This window comes from Uloborus diversus, chromosome 3 (genome assembly GCF_026930045.1).
Source record: "Uloborus diversus isolate 005 chromosome 3, Udiv.v.3.1, whole genome shotgun sequence".
Taxonomy (NCBI): domain Eukaryota; kingdom Metazoa; phylum Arthropoda; class Arachnida; order Araneae; family Uloboridae; genus Uloborus; species Uloborus diversus.
In genome coordinates this window covers 163,983,324-164,002,386 of record NC_072733.1, presented here as the reverse complement: position 1 = coordinate 164,002,386, position 19,063 = coordinate 163,983,324, and the positions used below count along the sequence as shown (strand labels likewise).

Sequence of the window (19,063 nt, the reverse complement as noted above, 5' to 3'; positions counted from 1 at the left end):
AACCAAATATTAAATTATCCCTGACATTTCAGGAGAATCTTCCTAAAATTCGTCCAACGAAAACAAATTCTACTCCAGCATTTACCATCTGTAATTGAATATACTTGTATATGAGAGAGAGAGTGAGTGAGCTATGTTTCTAAACAAATATTTTTTTCAATTTCTAAAGAAAGAATGAATTAATTTCTAATTTTGTACTTAGTTATAATTTATACATGAAAGGAAAAATGATAAATCTATAAGATACTTATGTTTACCCATACTTATTTCAAATTAAGAAGAAATAATTTGTAGATTTTTCTTGGTTTTTGCAAGGAAAATGGATTTTAGTTCATCCATTGCTTTCAACAGTTTCACTACTTGTGTGTTATGAAAAATTGTTTCCCTGCTTCAGTAAGCAATATTAGGTGTGTTTGCTAGTATCGCCAAGGAGTAATGATAACTGCATCCAAAATGTTAAAACAGAGCAAAGCATGACAATATATTTTTAAAACTATCCAAGACTAAAATTTTTATCTATAATCTCAAAATCCGGATTTGGATTCATCTCACTTGCAAGTATTAGAGCATACAGAACTGAAATAAAACCCATGACTTTTGTATAAATAAGAAAACACATTTCATCAATAAAAAATTATAATACTGCTAATTGTAAATTAAATTAATTACAATCCTTGAATCTTGCAATTTCTTGTTAAAAACTGTTCTATTATCAGTTAATCTGTTTCTCATTTTTTTAGTAATTTTATGTCTGGATATAGTCAAGCATAAAATTAAATATGTATCAAATGGAAGGAAGAAGGGAGAGGGGGAACATACCATTGCACACTCACTGAAAGTTTTGAGGGAGATCTTATTTCAAGATATTTAGAAAAAAAAACAGTGTATAATATGTTCAACAAATATATTCTCATTTATCAGCAGTATTTTTATTTAACAAGAGAAAGAAAGAAAAAAAAATTGTATAAATAGTAACAGAGTGAAAAAAAACTTTTTGGAATTTTTAATGGGCAGAGTGCTGAAAAGATGTACTTTTGATTGAACTGAGAGTAAATCTTATTTCATTTAGACAAAGACAAAATTAACATGCACTCCAAACCTACCAAAGTTGAGAAAAATGCATTGCATTGATTTTTGTATTATTTTCACATTTCAATACTTGGATTACCTAAATATTTCTTCAGTTTTCATGTTAAAGCTTGAGAAACAAACTCTCTGAGTTTGATGGTATTTGCCATGTTATTGTGTCATTTTTATATAAAAGCGATACTGAATATACGACATCCCCTTCTCATCAAATCTTTTTAAAACAATTTTTGTTTGAAGTTGATTTTTCACTATTTTTGGGAAGGAATGATTTTGAGGCTCTGTAAATTACTAAAAAAAAATTTTAAGCTATCTATGGCAACATTGGATCTTTTGAAATTGAACCACAAAAAAGCAAATTTTAGGCTATCTTTTTAGAAGAAATGTCAGAGATAAAGGTTGGAGACTCTGCCCCTCAAATATTTGGAAATTAAAATCCTAAAAACATATTTTTGATTAGCTTGGATGACTTAAAAGAAAAGTCAGGGTTTAGGAGATGTCCCCAGATTTTTTTTTATTAAAGTTTTAAAAACCCAATTGTAGGATATATGCCGAGGTTTTAGACAAAGTGGGTGCTCTCTGTTTTAAAATTTTGACATTGAAGGCCTAAAATGGAACTTTTTGACACTAAGACTTTAAAATTAAAGCTATGTATGGTGTTATATGGGGGAAAGGATGGGACATTTGGAAGATATCTCCTTCTAAAAGTATTTTACACAAGGAAGATGGAGAGGGTTCCTTACTAGAAATTCTTTGGCATTGAAATCTCAAAAATGCCATTTTAGGCTATGTTTGGCTAAGTTAGGGTAAGAGGGGCAGGTGAGCGGCTTTCTTAAGTAATTTTTTTAACTTTTCAATTTTATGAGAATTTCCTTATATTAGACAAAACTCAGATATTTAAATTAAAAGTAAGTTCTGAGGACAGTAGAAGTCTTGCAGTTTTTTTTATAATAAAATATACTAACACATACTCTGAGTGATAGAAAATTAATTAAAAGTGAATATGAGTGAAAAGCAAGGATTAGAACTATTTAAAAACATGTTTGAGCGCATTTGAAACTATGATTAATATTTATAAGCATATTTTAAATAATGGTTACCATAAAATGTCATTTTATAAGGATTTTTTATTTTTTTGGAGTCATATTAAAATTACAATGACATTAAAGCTCATGCTTTTGTAAGATAAATAGCTATTTGATTTTTGTGATGAATAAAATACACTATAAAAAATTATTGCTTTTTTGAAAATGATACATTCATCTTTGGGAAATTTGAATCATTTTTCTTGTTCATTAAGTTGTTAAGCACATTTTTTTTTTTTTCATTACTTGAAAGAACTTCATCACTTTTCACTTCATGTGTAGTTAGTTTCTTAAGAAGTGGTAAACCAAAAATAAAAATTTTAATGTAGAAATACAACAAAGACGCAGCAAAAATTCAAATTTTATGCAAAAAAAAAAAAAAAACAATTTCTAAACTACAAGTACACAACTAACACACATTACAATTCAATTCAACTTCTACTAGTTCTTAGCTACAGAAAAGTATATAAAGTGATTATTAGATTTTATAAAATTATTAATCGATTTTCTGATTTATTGACAAATTGCAAGATTGAAGGACAAGATATGAAAACCTAAAATTGAAGAATATGAATTCAATTTTGCAAGAAACAACATATTTACTTACCATCTCATTTAATGAGCGTTTTGTTTCACACAAAATTTGTTTCTGATCATATAAAATATGATTAATATTTCAAGATGCTATTCTTCAATAACATATACAATTCTTTCCACAGTACTATCACAAAAGAATTGCATATCAGTCTTTAATTTAAAAAATCCCTCTGACATTTAAACTTAATACTTTTTAAATTCTAATTATGCATTGTATAAATGACAATAATTAAATTCATAATTTAAGAAAGGAAAGTGCTGATTTAATGTAATAGTAAACTTTAACAACTAAGTATTGTTTACATATGTATATACACTCAGAATGTCTGCATTTAACCTGCATTATCTCTATTTTTGCAAACGTTAGATCTAGAATACTTCCAATAGCAAAAATGATCAAAACATAAGCAGGATTAAGATATTATAAGTTTTGAAGCAAAAAAAGTGTTGATAAGTTGCTAAATTTTTCATATTACATCCAGGTCCTCACATTCATATTTAAGGAAATCCCAAGCACGAAAGAAAACAATACCAACAAAAAAAAAAAAAAATGAAACATTTTTGACCAATATTCAAGGCTACGTTAGAATTTTGAGCTCAAAATTCTAATAGACTGATCATAAAAATGAGATGGAAACATAAAGCCTAGAATCCAAAAACGCGGATAATGGCAATTGTTGAATCAAAAAGAGAACAGTAAATATTTTCCATTTCTCTTGCTTTTGGAAAATTAAAGGAAATGTTATACTATGATACGTTAACACACGCTAGAAAATGCGCACAATATGGGGAAAAAAAATCAAGTCACAATATGGCCCCCGAAAAGTTGTAAATGGCTAAAAAAGTGTATAGTGGTTTGAATTGAAACTTTTAATATTTTAATTCTGCATCTTGTTTTGACCATTTGCGAAAATAGAGAGGATGCAGGTTAAACATGGAAACATGCTTAATGGAAATACTGTATATAACATGCTTAAATCTCCAGAAAAAAGCTTTAACATTTAAAAGAATCTTACTCATAAAAAAGACTAAAATTATTTCAAAATTTTCTCATGTACAAGCAAATTAAACTTTCAAACATTCAACAATAAAAGGTATAAAAATAATGCATAATTAAATAAGTATGAAAAATTAGCAAAAAATATTCATTTTGTCATCACAGTCAGGAACATTTGATCTACAAAAAGGTTTTTTCCTTGATCTGAACATCAAATCCAACCCTTTAATAAAGGTAAGAATTATGAAATTTTATATTTTTTATTAATTGTGCTGGCATCAAAATTTTTGTTCAGAATATCTGCATAACCTTCTGAAGTTGGAATTGTTGCAGCTGATCTTGATGTTATTTTATGACTTTCTTGATCAGATATGTATTTGAGACTACCAGAGCTTTCAGATTCATTTTCTACAGGTAAGAATGACAGTGATGGATCTTGTAGAAAGCCACGAGTTTCTGATTCTGACACTCTCTGCATAGGTTTTATGACAAATTCTTTGCTAAAATAAGAGATGATTTGAAGAAACAAAAATAAATAAATACTATAAATAATAATATATATATATATATATATATATATATATATATATATATATATATATATATATATATATATATATATATTAAAATCACATTAGAGGAAAAATTAAAAAAGAATAAACACCAAGTCCAAAGATGCGCAAAGCAGCCAAACAAATAAGACACGCAAATATTATATAAACAAATAAAATAGCAAGCAGACAAGCTTACATTACAAAATAGATTAAATAAACTAAGTATATGAAACTAGAACTCCTCAGCATTGGAAGCTTTATCGTAGGGTCAAAAGTCCAAATATTACACTAAAAAATAAATGGAGGATATCCAGTTCCGAAAAAACTAGCATTCAGGAATACATTGGGCTAAACGCACCACGTGTGAAAAATGAATGCATATTTTTGGAACTAAAACCTAAAATTATACACCGGAGGTTTCGTCTCTGTTACTAGAAGCCAAAAGCTATTAATAATAACAATCCACCATACCACCAGCAAAATTTCAAAAGTCTTACCTGTGTGTCCGGGTGCAAAACAATTCCATAATCAGCGTTTCAGTGATTGTGCCAGTCAAAAACAAAATAAATCCATTCAAAATAAATAAAAAATCATCCGATAAAATCTAGTCCATAAATCGTACAGGGTTTGTGACAGAAAAACAAGATTCAAAAGGCATCATCAACATGGTGGTTTCCCAAAGTTAAATCATAAGGGTGAATAGTTAGACGGTTACAGTGAAGCAAAATGTTGATTAAAGGCTATGCTAGTGATAATGTTTTTTGTGAGATTATTTTTTAAATTGTTTTCAAGTAGTTTATATTTACGTAGATTCTTTTCTTGGTTAAATGCTGTGCTAGTGTTGCAAATTCTTTTGATTCTGATGGCTTGCAAAACAATGATGCCAATAAAAACTTTTTTACTGAAGCAAGAAGAAAAATTTTGAAGACAGTTAACTTTGAATTGAGATTCACGTCTTTTATCGTAAATTGTGGTTTCACAATTGGAGTCAATATTAACTTTTATGTCAAGAAAATTAAAAACTTTACAACTAGAGCTAGTCTTTTCCAATGTTAGAGAGTTATGATAAATTTTATGGAGTTATTTAAATTATGCAATACCATTAATTTGTTGAAAGCATGAATTGCCATTTTTGAAAAATGGCAATTCATGCTAATTTTAGTTCTACCTAAGCAAACCTTTTTCTATTATTTTATGAAAGAAAATTTTCTATTGATAATCTTGGTAATACACTTTTCTGTTGTAGGTATATTGATGATTTGTTATGTATCAACTATTCCAATTTTTCTGAACTTAGCAAAAAATTTTATCATAACTCCTTTACATAAAAAAAACTAGTTCTAGTTGTAAAGTTTTTAATTTTCTTGACATAAAAATATTGACTCAACTGTGAAACCACAATTTAGGATAAAAGACGCAAATTTCAATCAAAGTTAACTGTCTGCAAAAATTTTCTTCTTGTCTCAGTAAAAAGGTTTTTTGGCATCATTGTTTTGCAAGCCTTCAGAATCAAAAGAATTTGCAACACTATAACAGCATTCAGGGCCAGCTCTAGTACTTTTGCCACCCTAAGCGATATTGACAAGTGCCGCCCCATCCCTAGCACATTGAATAATGATGATGATAACAATATAAAATAATAATACATTAAAAAAATAAAAATAATAGTAAAGTGCTTAAAATTGAAGTGAGTTTCTTGTAAAATTCCAAACTGGGTTTTGCATATCCAGGCACTGATACACACTTTAAATTATCTTTTTTTAGCATTAAAGTAGTGCCTGTTATGGCATTGAAACAGATATCAGCATTTTCAAAAGATTTTTAAATCACGCAATTTGCCGCCTCAGAAATTAGATTGAATTTCTAGTTTAATTCCCAACAACATCTTGCATATCCAAGCACTAGTGCACACTCTAAATTATTTTTTAGCATTGAAGCTAAGAATCTTATACCGCTGAAACAGATACGCTAAAAAAAGTTTCAACTTTGAAATCTGCTGCCCTAGGCCGCCTACCCAAGGAACTGGGCCTGACAGCATTTAACCAGGAAATGAATTAACTTAAAAATAAAATTCTCGAAAACAGTTTCCCAAATAATCTTGTAAAAAACATTTTCGCTAGCATAGCCTTCAATCAACATTTTGCTTCACTGTAACCATTTAACTGTTGAGCCATTCCATTTCAGATCAGGCAGGGTCTGTCACATGACCATCACCGATTTTTTTGAAAAAATTAGAGTAGTTACAAAAAAGGGACATATGAAATATCCCTAAAGGATTTTGCAAGAAATTTTTTTTTTCTTCAGTTACAGCCTATTAAAATTCTGAACAAAATCCGACATTTTGGAAAAAACCGGGAAATTACTCCATTTGAAATGGACACTATTTCCAAAGTATTTAATTTATTCGAATAATTCTTTTTTCTAAAAATAAATAAGGACACATATATTCTCTAGACATCCTTTTTGAAAGTTTAGTTAGGTTTTTTGATGAAGAAAAAAATTCATTTTTGCCGCGAAAAAACTGCATTTTAACCGATTTTATGATTTTTTTTCTCCATGAAAAAAAAGTTTTTTTTACTAAACGGAGATGGCAGTCTAAAGCCCCCGAAACTGAATTCGAATATGAAGTCCAATTTCTTTTCACATCATTCCTATGCCATTCTGAATAAAACCCAGCAGTTTTTTTTTTTTTTTCAAAATATCTGATGACCCAGTCAACTCGTCTTTTTGTACTTCGTTATATAAATATATTTTTCTGCTGATCAGCGCCTAATTGTTATGGGAGCTGAGCTTCCATACTTCCTTATTTGTTTCACTCAAATTTTTGTATTTTTGATCGAATTCAGGCCACTTAAGCATTAAAATAAGTTCTGAAGACTATAGGGATCCTGCACTTCTTTTGTTAGAAATAGGATCCCTTGCTATAATAGCTTTCTTTGGTGATATCTGTTTGGTTACCTCAACTTACAACCATGTTCAGTTGATTGCTTCTCTCATAAAACAGGTAGGCTTTTTAAATTCTTAAACTACAAGTGAGTAATCATATGGACAACAACGGACAAATTACGTGACAACATTCGCCAATGACAACCAAAGCACGAAATTAAAATTAATCGTTTTAAATGCATTGTATTGTTCTTCCCTTTAATGATTTCCCCTGTCGCGTAATTGAGTTGAAGAGAAAGACTATTGAAAGGGAAAAAATATGATTTGTTGCTGCATGTGAAAGTAACGGTGAATGCATAGCTTTGGAGACGAAATAAACTAATATTTATAAAAAAAGGAAAGATTTTAACTGTTACTGATAAATTACATCATTATCGTAGCTAGTCATTAATATAATCACCAAAGGCTCTTCTATCTAAAGGCTACACACAGAGTCTTACAAAAAGACGAATTGACTGGGTCATCAAAAGCGGTTTGTTACTGATATATTATTAAAAGTCAGTAAGATTTTAGTTGTTCCTGATAAAGTGCACCGTTTTTGTAGCTATTAGACATATTTATGATCAGAATTTCAGTGAATGAAATTATTAGACATTTTCATCTTGCATGCATGGCCATGGGCGATAAGGTCACTTTCAAAAAATCATAAAACATTTTATGGGAAAAAATACTGGATGCGGTGTCTATCCACTTGTTAAGCATTATATGGGGTTCAAATGAGCCAATTTTTAGATTTTTAAAAAATGGGTTTTTTGAGTAAAATCACTTCAAAAATCGCTAATTTTTGAAAATTTTCAAAATTTCAAATTTTATTTCCGAGAATGTATGCATCCAAGGATTATAATAAAATATGTTATGAAACTATAATATAAGGGCTTTAGACTGCCATCTCCGTTTGGTAAAAAAACGTTTTTTTCATGGAGAAAAAAAATCATAAAATCGGTAAAGATGCAGTTTTTTCGTGGCAAAAATTAATTTTTTTCTTCATAAAAAAAACCTAACTAAACTTTCAAAAACGATGTCTAGAGAATATATGGGTCCTTATTTATTTTTAGAAAAAATAATTATTCGAATAAGTTAAATACTTTGGAAATAGTGTCCATTTCAAATGGAGTGTTTTGCCGGTTTTTTCCAAAATGGCGGATTTTGTGTAGAATTTTAATAGGCTGTAACTGAAGAAAAAATTTTTTTTTCTTGCAAAATCCTTTTGGGATCTTTTATATGTCTCTTAATTGTAACTACTGTATTTTTTTCAAAAAAATCGGTGATGGTCATATGACACTTTTCATACCTGCCTGCCTGATTTGAAATGGAATGACTCTGTTCAATCTTGTGATTTAAACTTTGGAAACCACCACGTGTGAACTTGAGTTTGTGAAGTCTTTTGAATCTTGTTTTTCAGTCTCGACCTCGTAGGATTTATAAACCAGATTTTATAGAATGATTTTTCATTTAATTCGAATGAATTAATTTTGTTTTTGACTGGCATGATTACTGACACGCTAATTATGGAATTGTTTTGCACCCAGACACACAAGTAAAACTTTTGAATTTTTGCTGGTGGTATGGTGGAGTGTTATTATTGATAGCTTTTGGCTTCTAATCACAGAGACGAAACCTCCATTGTATATAATTTTAGGTCTTAGTTCCAAAAATTTGCATTCATTTTTCATATGCAGTGCCAGTGGTGCATTTAGCCAAATATATTTCTGAATGCTAGTTTTTTTCAGAACTGGACATCCTCATTTAGTTTTTAGTATAATTTTTGATCTTTTGACCCTAGGATGAAGCTTCCACTGTTGAGGAGTTCTGGCTTCATCTACTTAATTTATTCAATCGATTTTGTTACATAACCTTATCTGCTTGCTGTTTTATTTGTGTTTATATAATGTATGTATATAAATATCTATATATATATATATATATATATATATATATATATATATATATATATATATATATATATATATATATATATTAATAATCCATTCTTATCATGAATCACTCTGCTACAACAACGGGAAAGTGTTGCCAGTTTGAGAATGACCCCTTTCCATTCGCCACCTTTCCAAGCATTATAGAAATTTGACTCATTTGATCGCTGATAAAATCTTCTTAAATTTTAAAGACATTGAGGTGGAATTTTTTTATGAGTTGTAGGACATATCTTAGCTTTGGATTATGAAAGCTATAAATTGCTATCTTTTGCACATGTGCAGTGAAAAGTTTATTGCTTTAAACGTTCCTATGTCATTAAATTTTCAATATTTTAACTTCAAATTTTATTATTATGTTTCTATAATATACTGTCAAATATTCTGAAAGTTTGGTAACGTTTGACGGAAAACTCTGCGTGATAGGGGCCGAAAACTTTTTTAAAAAAATGCATTTTTGAAAGAAATGCTTATATCTCCATGGGTATAAGAGATACTTTCACGAAAATACAAAAATAAATTCTTGATAGTTTTTTAACTTATTTCTGAAATTTATGGCTTATTCCTAGTTTTTTACAATGAAAAATGATAAAAAACCGTTTTTTGGTTAATCAACTTGTTGCTGGTCCCCTAAATGAATAGTAGACTTAATTTTTATTGGAAAACGACAGCTGGAGTATACTTTGTACGTAGAAAAAATTACAGAGCAATTGGTCTTTTATTTCTCGAGAAATCCATAAAAATTTGAATTTTTGAAAGTGGCCCAATACTTTTGGCCATATAGTGTGTGTGTGTATATATATCTTAATATATAAAAATCTTCTGTGCGGACGTTTGTCACCATAAGGCTTTTAAACGGCTGCACCGATTTTGATCAAATTTTTTGTGTGTAATTAAGTAGTGGCAAGCATGGTTTCGAAGCGCGATGGATTGAATTGGAAACGTTTTTGTTAATTAATTAATTAATTTAAACATTGGATGGTTATATCTCCCAAATGATTAATATTTATTTTAACCCATTGTTGAGCGAGAATTGAAATAAATATTTAACCCGTTGCCAAAGGACAATAAGAAAGCCAGCTCTGCTTTTTGTAATGAAATTTCCTACTGTGACATGTCAATTGAGAATAGATAATACGTAGAGAGAGAGAGAGAAGCCTTCATTCCTTGAAAGCAACGATTTTAGGTCCTGTAATTTTAAAGTTAAGTACTGGAAGAAATCGTGTTTCTTTCACTAACCAAATGATCAGAAAGTACCATACCTAGCAACATTTGTTTCTCAGCTTAAATCCATCTGAGTTTTGGCACCAATGTCAAGAACACTTTTTAAGGATTATCAAAGTAATCAGTACATTATTACTGGAAAAGACGGTGGAATGTGCAGTGGAAGATTTATCTTCCTATGCAGTGGAAGATTTATCTTCTATTATCTTGGAAGATTTTATCTTTGGTGGAAAGAACAAATTAGGCAATATATGAAGATTATTTAAGTACGCATGGAAATATAGTGAGACAAATGCGCAGCGAGAGAGCAAGATTTAAAAGTTTTCGTTCAAAAGATCGGACCGCTCATCGGTCGGAGTTTGCTTCGTTCACCGATCGGCTGGATTACAGTAACGTGTTAGCTTGGCGAATTAGGCCATAAACAATAGAGTTGCAGGATTATTTGTTTGCATTTTAAAGCTACTGTTAATGTAATTTAATTGTATTTTTTGTTTATTTGGCGAAATATTTTAAATTACGAAGAATTGTTGTTGGTTTTTTAAAGAGTGTTTAGTCATTTTAGTTGAAGAATGTGTTTATTTTACATCGGGAGGGGGGGGGGGAAGATGAGTGATTTTCGCACTTATTCAGAGAACTGTTTTTATCTTTATCATTTTTTTCAACCATATCCTTTCGATTGTTTTATTCTTTTTTATATGGGGGATGTTGCAGCGGGATTTGCCGTTTATTTTAGATGGGAAGTTAATTTTTTACACTTAATATCTGAGGACGATTTTTATCCTTTGAGTATAGCAGAAGGAACAAATCATACTATCTATGAAAATCTTTCAAGAATGCGAGAAATGAATCAACTGCTCAGTGGGCATTAGATAAATGAAGTTATAATAATACACGCATTCTGATACCCAATAGCTTAAAACATTTTCTTTTTACTAATTTTTTTCAACAAAAAGGTTTAAACACTTGATAGGGTATTGAAATTTTTCAACTTTTCAATTTACTAAGTTTGAACAGAACAACGTCTGTCGGGTCCTCTAGTATATATATATATATATATATATAAACATCAATAGAACTATTAACAGACAAGACATGCAACTCTAATTTTTTTCCTATTTAATACTTTTTCAATATATATATATATATACGCACACAGTACAGACCCTTTAACCAGAAAATGCTGAATTTTGACACCATTTAAAAAAGAAAAATTTAATTTTTGGATAAGACTTTTTTTTTTTTTTGGAAATATCTGTTAAAGTATGTATGATTCAAACCAAACACTAAAAGAATGAATATTCATGCAGTCTAAAATAATTTTTGTACTGTATGGCCATAAATTGTAGCTTTTTAGAGTGAAAGTCTGATGATATGAAAGAGCAGGAAAAGTCTGACTACCTATTCCCGAATGTTTCGCATAGCGGATCACGCAGAGTTTACATTTCATTTATTTATTATAATTACACTTAAAAGGCTTCAAAAATTTTAAAACTAAAATTTTATTGATATTAATTCAATTTCCATGCAATAGTTGATAAAAATTATAACTACAGAAATGAATCCTTTCCAAAAATAGCATTCACGAAAACTAACTTTTTTAATACCAGTAAAAAAATTGCACATTTCCGTTGGAAATGTGTGATTCTTATTAATTTTCTTTTTTAAATGTTTACTATTAGAAGCTAGTGTAAGATTACATTTTTTTAAAATTATTTTTTCATTTAGTCTTGCGATATTTTTTTTTTTTTTTGCATCTAAATGGTTTTTTCTTCTAATATTTTCAAACTTAAAAGCATTTCTTTACCGTTTTCTTCTTATTCTGAAAGAGAACTAGTTATTACTGTAATTTGGGCTTTATAAAAAATTGGCAAACAGCGTTTTCTAGCAATCCAGAATACTAGGAAATTCAGATAACCAGGATTGCGATAGTCCCCAGCATTCCGGATAGTTGGTTCTTACCGTACATAACATTTTAATGGGAGCTAAAAATATAATGTGTATACTTTCATAGGAAAAAAAAAATACAGCTACTTATATCTCTAAAAGGGTTCCAAATTAATACTGTTAGAGTGGAAAGAGTTCAGTATTATTGTAAATCAATTTATATTGAACTGTTTGAAAAACTGCTTTATAGAACAATAAACATAAATCTTATCATTTTATCTCAAAATCTAAAACAAGCAAATTTGATATTCATACTGAGAAAGACTTTCTCAGAAATATTAATTTAGAATGAAGACACAGAAACAATTTTCCAAACAAAATGCACTACACAAGGAACAAAATTAATTTGCTTAGTTCTTTGTCACCTATCAGTTTTATTGGTTTTTATAAATAATATGTCTTCAGGGTGATGTGGATTTAGACCATTTTAGAAAATGCCACATTAATTTAAGGTTTTGAAATGACAACTCTGAAATTAATTTATTCATTTTTATACTTTTTGTCTTACTGAACTGCTTGGTAGCCCCGTGTGGTGACCGGGGGTAAGAATAGTCCCAACGTAGCCTATGCGTGTCGTAAAAGGCGACTAAAATAGGTGCTCAGTGCCTGGGAGGATAGCCGGGCACCCTGCCCCTGGGGATTGTACAGGGGACTGGTCCTCCAGGTTGGGGTTTGGGCGTGGGGCTGACAACCCCACCTCGTAAAAAAACTCGTGTTTCGAAATCCAATGGAGAAAATAACCGGACTGTTTTACGAAAACGACCTGGAAAACGGACAATGGACTTGAGAATTGGAAGCTGGAATGTTTTGTCTTTATACAAAAGTAAAGCACTTTTAAAGTTACTGCAGCAACTAGATCAGTACAATGTTGATATATGTGCTTTACAGGAAATGAGGTGGACAGGTAATGGAACTTTCAACAGTAAAAACTACTTAGTTTTCTATAGTTGCAATGATAGGAAACATGTTGAAGGAACTGGATTTGTTGTAAATAAAAGAATTTCACACCTCATAATGGATTTTCAAGCAATTTCACCAAGACTATGTAAGTTGAGAATTAGGGGAAAGTTTTTTAACTACAGCCTTTTGTGTTGCCATGCCCCTACAGAAGATAAATCTGATGAAGAAAAGGAAACATTTTATGAAAATCTGTCTAGAGCCTACAGTGGATGTCCAAGACATGATGTGAAAATAGTTATTGGGGACATGAATGCTAAACTTGGAAAGGAATTAGAATACAGCTCTGTTCTTGGTAGATATAGCCTTCATGATTTGACAAACGACAATGGATGTAGACTGGTTGATTTTGCGGTGGAGCATGGGATGATTGTTGGAAGTACCTTATTTTGTCACAAAACTAATCCATAAAGAAACATGGAAAGCACCAGGTGGTACATGTTCAAATCAAATAGACCATGTTTTGATTGATGCTAGACATAGCTCAGACCTAATTGACGTTAGAACATACAGAGGTGCAAATATAGACTCTGATCACTATTTAATTATTTCCAGGATTAGAGCAAGGCTTTCCAATGCCAAGAAAGAACGGATTGAGCCCCTAAAAACGTTTGATTGTGAGAAACTTAAGAACACTGAAGTAAAAAAGGAATATGCTGAATGTTTAGAAAAGCATCTAACGGAAATCAGTGATAGCGACTCCATAGATGAATACTGGAGAAAAATAAAAGAAAGTGTTTGTCATACAGCTAAAGCTGTAGTTGGAAACATTGAACGCAAGAAGGATAAAGACTGGTATGACGATGAATGTGCTGAACTCACAAATAAGAAGAATCAAGCATATAAAATTAATGTTGCAGAGAAATACCAGACATAACTCAGATGAATATAAAAGAGCTAGAAAAGAGGAAAAAAGGCTTCACAAGTTGAAGAAAAGAACTTTTGAAGAGGAGAACCTAAAAGACATTGATAATCTCAAAACCATCAATGAATGCAGAGCATTTTATAGAAAGGTTAATCGTAGTCGTTCTGACTTTAAACCAAGTTCTGCTCTGTGTCGAGACAAGCAGGGTGAAATCCTGGCTAACAAACAGGATATACTTTGTAGATGGATGGAACATTTTGGTGACCTTTTAAACTCGGAGGAACCAGTGGAAGACCATCGGCGCGACTCTATAGATTTAAATGATAACGAAGTCATCCCCCTCCCAGATAGAGATGAAATTCAATTTGCTTTAAATAAACTAAAAAATAATAAATCGCCAGGACATGATCTTATTTCTGCAGAGTTGCTAAAAAATGGATGTCCTCAGCTATATGAGCACCTGCATAAACTAATAATTGATATTTGGAGCTCTGAATATATACCATCAGACTGGAACATTAGTATTTTGTGCCCTATTCACAAGAAAGGAGACCCAATGGTCTGCTCCAACTATAGAGGCATCAGCCTGCTAACCACATGCTATAAAATCCTATCCAATATTCTGTTTGTGAGACTAAAACCATTTGTGGATTCAGAAATTGGTAGTTATCAATGTGGGTTTAGAAGTGGAAAATCTACAGTAGACCAAATTTTCTGTCTACGTCAAATTATTGAAAAATCAATTGAGTTTAATATTGACACTCATCACTTGTTTATAGACTTTAAGTCTGCATTTGACAGTGTGGATAGAAAACATTTAATGGATGCAATGTATGAATTCAAGATCCCAAGCAAATTAATTAGACTTGTAATGTGCACTATGAACAACACTAAATGCAAGGTAAAATTCAAGGGTGTCCTCTCTGAGGATTTAAATGTTAATAATGGTGTTCGACAGGGCGACTCATTGTCTTGCCTTCTTTTTAATATTGCTTTGGAAAAAGCTATTCGTGACTCAAATATCAACACTAGGGGCACCATCTTTTACAAATCAGTTCAGATCTTAGCCTATGCTGATGATATTGATATAGTTGCTAGGACTGTACCAGCCTTGAAAGAGGCTTTTTCATCTTTGGAGATAGCTGCTGGTCGAATAGGACTAAAAATAAACGACTCCAAGACCAAGTATATGCCTGTACAAAAAATTCTGCCAAATGACAGGAACACATGTTTAGAAATTGGTACTCATTCATTTGAAATCGTTAGCAGTTTTACGTACCTTGGGTCCTGTGTTAACAACAAAAATGGCACAATCTCAGAAATACAGAACCGAATAACGTTGGCAAACAAGGCCTTTTTTGGACTACGTCCCATCTTCAGATCGTCTTTGATTTCAAGAAAAACAAAGATCTTGGTTTATAAGACTCTTATTAGGCCAGTTCTAAGTTATGCTTCTGAAACATGGCCTTTGACTAAAACCGGAGAGCACAAGATATTAATTTTTGAGAGAAAGGTTTTAAGAAGCATTTTTGGAGGCATCAATGAGAACGGTGTCTGGAGACGACGATTCAATTTTGAAATTTGCAGATTGTTTAGAGAACCTGACATAATAAAATGCATAAAAATTAGGAGAATGAACTGGGCGGCCCATGTCTCTCGAATGAACGAAGAAAACCCAGTAAAAAAAGTTTTTGCTGCAAAACCTGTGACAATTCGAGGAAGGGGACGACCAAAAATGAGATGGTTGGATTCTGTTGAATCTGACTTCGATATTCTCAAAGTTAAAAATTGGAAAACCCAGGCAAAAAGTAGGACGTCTTGGAAGATTCTCCAAAGGAAGACCTTGGCCCACCCTGGGCTGTCGAGCCAACTATGATGATGATGATGAACTGCTTGGTAACTAACGGCAGAGATGCGGCAGGCGCCAGATGGATGTAGTATGAAAAAAGGTTTTCATGACTAGTACATACACACAAATTAGCTAAACATAACTATTATTGCCTCCAAACATTGAATTTCACCAATCTAAAATTTAACATAGCTCCATTTGTCCACTTAATATTGCCTATGCCTTAATATAAACAAGCAGCACTTCTGTGATGCTTGAACACGCTTGTTAGGAGAAAACGAGGTAGAAGGTTCTGTGTGCGAAATCTGTACACAAGTAGTTGATATGGCAAAATTTGTGAGTATGTGATGATTCATTGGATAAATGCAGGTTAAAGGCAGTCTATATAAAGAACTTGATTCAGTGTGTTCCAAGTAATTAAGTATATTGGGATTGTACAATATATATATACAAAGTACTTCTTGATACTTGTATTGTTCTACGTGAAATAAAGTCAACTCTCGATAACTTGAAGTCCCAAGGGACCGACTAAAACCTTTGAGAAATTGGTAGTTTGAGATAATGGTAGATCTCATTTACAAGAATCACATCAACAAGACTTTTTCTCTAAACTTAAGTTTGAATTGCTTTTAAAATTCTTTTTGTCATAAAAGCAATTTATTTGAGCCATCTAAAAAATGAAGGCTACTGTTTTCAGTTTTTTTTACCAAAATTAAGGTCTCTTAAAGGTTTGCCAGCAATGAGATTTTGGTTTTCATCTACAGCAAAAAGCCCAATTGCCTACTTTTTCAAGCAATTTTGTAACACTGTGCCCATTAAGGAGCTCTATTTTAAATAAGTTATCTCCCTTGTGCAAGCTGATAAGCAGAGCAAAGTATTAAAAGGGGGAGGGGGGATTTTATTTTAGCTGCATTTTTATGTATAAATTGAAAGTGAAACCTTCATAAAAATTTTGACTTAAAGGGAGTACATTCGAGATATAGAGACAACTATGTAATGAAAAGACAAAATTATTCTGGGACCGAATGAAAACTTTGAGATAAAAGAATATTTGAGTTATAAGGCTTCGAGTAATAAAGAACTTATTTCTAAATCAAAAAAATAACTAATCATTACATAAACTTAGGAGAAAAAATTGAACAGAATGTAGCTCACCTTCCAACTGTAAACATTGGTCGCACATTTTCATCAGGAGAAATTTCTTCTGCTGAGTTAACATCTTTACCTTCTAAAAATGAAGAATCTGAAAGAAGATCAATATGAAATGCATTTGACCTTTGCAATATAGCACTGGAAGAAGCAACAGATTTCAAGTCTGATGATGGACTTCTGCGCATTTGTCCAAAATTCAAATTTAATCCTGTACGTTGATTGCAAACAAATGGTATGTTGGCCAAAGATCCTAGAAAGACAAAATAGGAATTTTTAGATGAAATTAATAATACTAAGTCATTCATTTAGATAACACTATTTAAAATCCGAAAAAATTTTGAGCAATAAAGAATGACTTGCTTTAATATATTTTATAAATATTTTGATCTTTATCAAATAAAAAAGTGATTTTTATGTACAATATTGTTCTTCATACAAAAATTATGTTTATGATTGAGCAAATAAACAGTGCAAGCAAATATAAAAAAACTACAGAAAAGAGTTTTAATCCATAGAATGAAAAGTTTTACTATCAAATTCACACTTCAAAAGTATATTTTCATATTATTTTTCTTCAAAAACTAATTAAAAGTTTCATCTGTAATCATGGCCGGAGTCAGACTCTTGTGTTCAGACTTCCCCTAAGCGGGTTAAGCAATCCTAACAAAAAATAGAACCTTTTGACATTAAACTTAAAAATGCAATTGTAGGCCCCCTTTGCAGACACTGAGAGAGGGAGGGGCAAGGGAGGAGTTTTAGACTATCTTTGGTGGCTCCAGTAGATCTGGTGGTTCTTTCAAGAAAATTTTTCGATATTGATGTCTCAAAAGTTCAATTTTAGACAGTATCAGGTAATCATGAAAGGAAACGGAGGGGTTTCACCTGCATGTGTTTTTCAAAACTACGGTCAGTTTTTGGCTGTGTAGGGTTTTGGGGGAGTCTCCCACAGAAACTGCTGAAAATGAAATTTTTAAGCTATCCTTGGTGACATTAAGGAAATAGGGAAGAATCTGGGCTCTCCTGTTAAAGAGTTTTTCTATGCCTAAGTTTGATAAACAAAATTTCAGGATATTTTTGGTGTCATAAGAGGATGATCTAATGTCACCAAAAGAAAAGCCACTATGTAAAAACATTAGAAAAAGAAGGGGAAAGAGGTGCTTTCCTATAAAATATTTTTAAAAATTGAATCAATTTTAGGGTATTTTTGGAAAGGAAAGGAGATTTGCTCTCAGGAAGTTTTTTAAAATTGAAGATTAAAGAGTAAATTTAGGATATTTTTGTAGACGCTAAGCCTTTGGAAATTTTTTGAAACTGAAATATTTAAGGTGCAATTGCAGGCTTTCTTAAGGATTAATATTAGGGCAGTTAAAGAACTCTCCAGTGAAAGTTTTCTGAAATAAATGTCTTAAAAAAGGCATTTTAGGCAGTTTTCAATGACATTAAAAGAAGGTTCACGGGTTATTTTCAGAACAGAGAGGGTACCATCCTTTAGAAAATTTTCGAAATTGAAGGACTAATATTGCAATTTTAGGTATGTTTGATGACGTTAGTGGAAATGAGAGGACTTGAGAGCTTTCCCTTACAAATTTTACAACACTTTTAACAGTAATGAATGGACAAGGAGCAAATATTATTGAATTGATTGACATTTCATACAGGAATTACTTGGCTGTAAATACAATTTATCACTGTCACTAAAGGTTAGTGAAACTTTCATCTCTTCTATTCCTCTACTGTTATGTATGCTTACTTGATGAACTAATAACCATAATAATACAAAAGGAAAACATAAGATATTGTGTTTCATCACTTTGCTTGAGATCAATTATTATTTTTTTTTTTTAAACTTTACATAACATGAGCATACATGCTA

The 19,063-nt window shown here is 31.1% G+C and overlaps 1 protein-coding gene across 1 annotated transcript in view; it reads right to left on the bottom strand.

Moving 5' to 3' along the window:
- Window positions 1-1,991: 1,991 nt before the first annotated feature.
- LOC129219247 (stromal interaction molecule homolog) overlaps window positions 1,992-19,063 on the bottom strand; it is a 131,595-nt gene continuing 114,523 nt past the window's right edge. The window contains exons 12-13 of the mRNA XM_054853573.1: window positions 17,194-17,440; window positions 1,992-4,265 (exon numbers count right to left, since the gene is read on the bottom strand). Coding sequence (XP_054709548.1) covers window positions 4,007-4,265; window positions 17,194-17,440 — 506 coding nt within the window. The 3' untranslated portion in view covers window positions 1,992-4,006. The remainder of the gene's footprint in view (window positions 4,266-17,193; window positions 17,441-19,063) is intronic.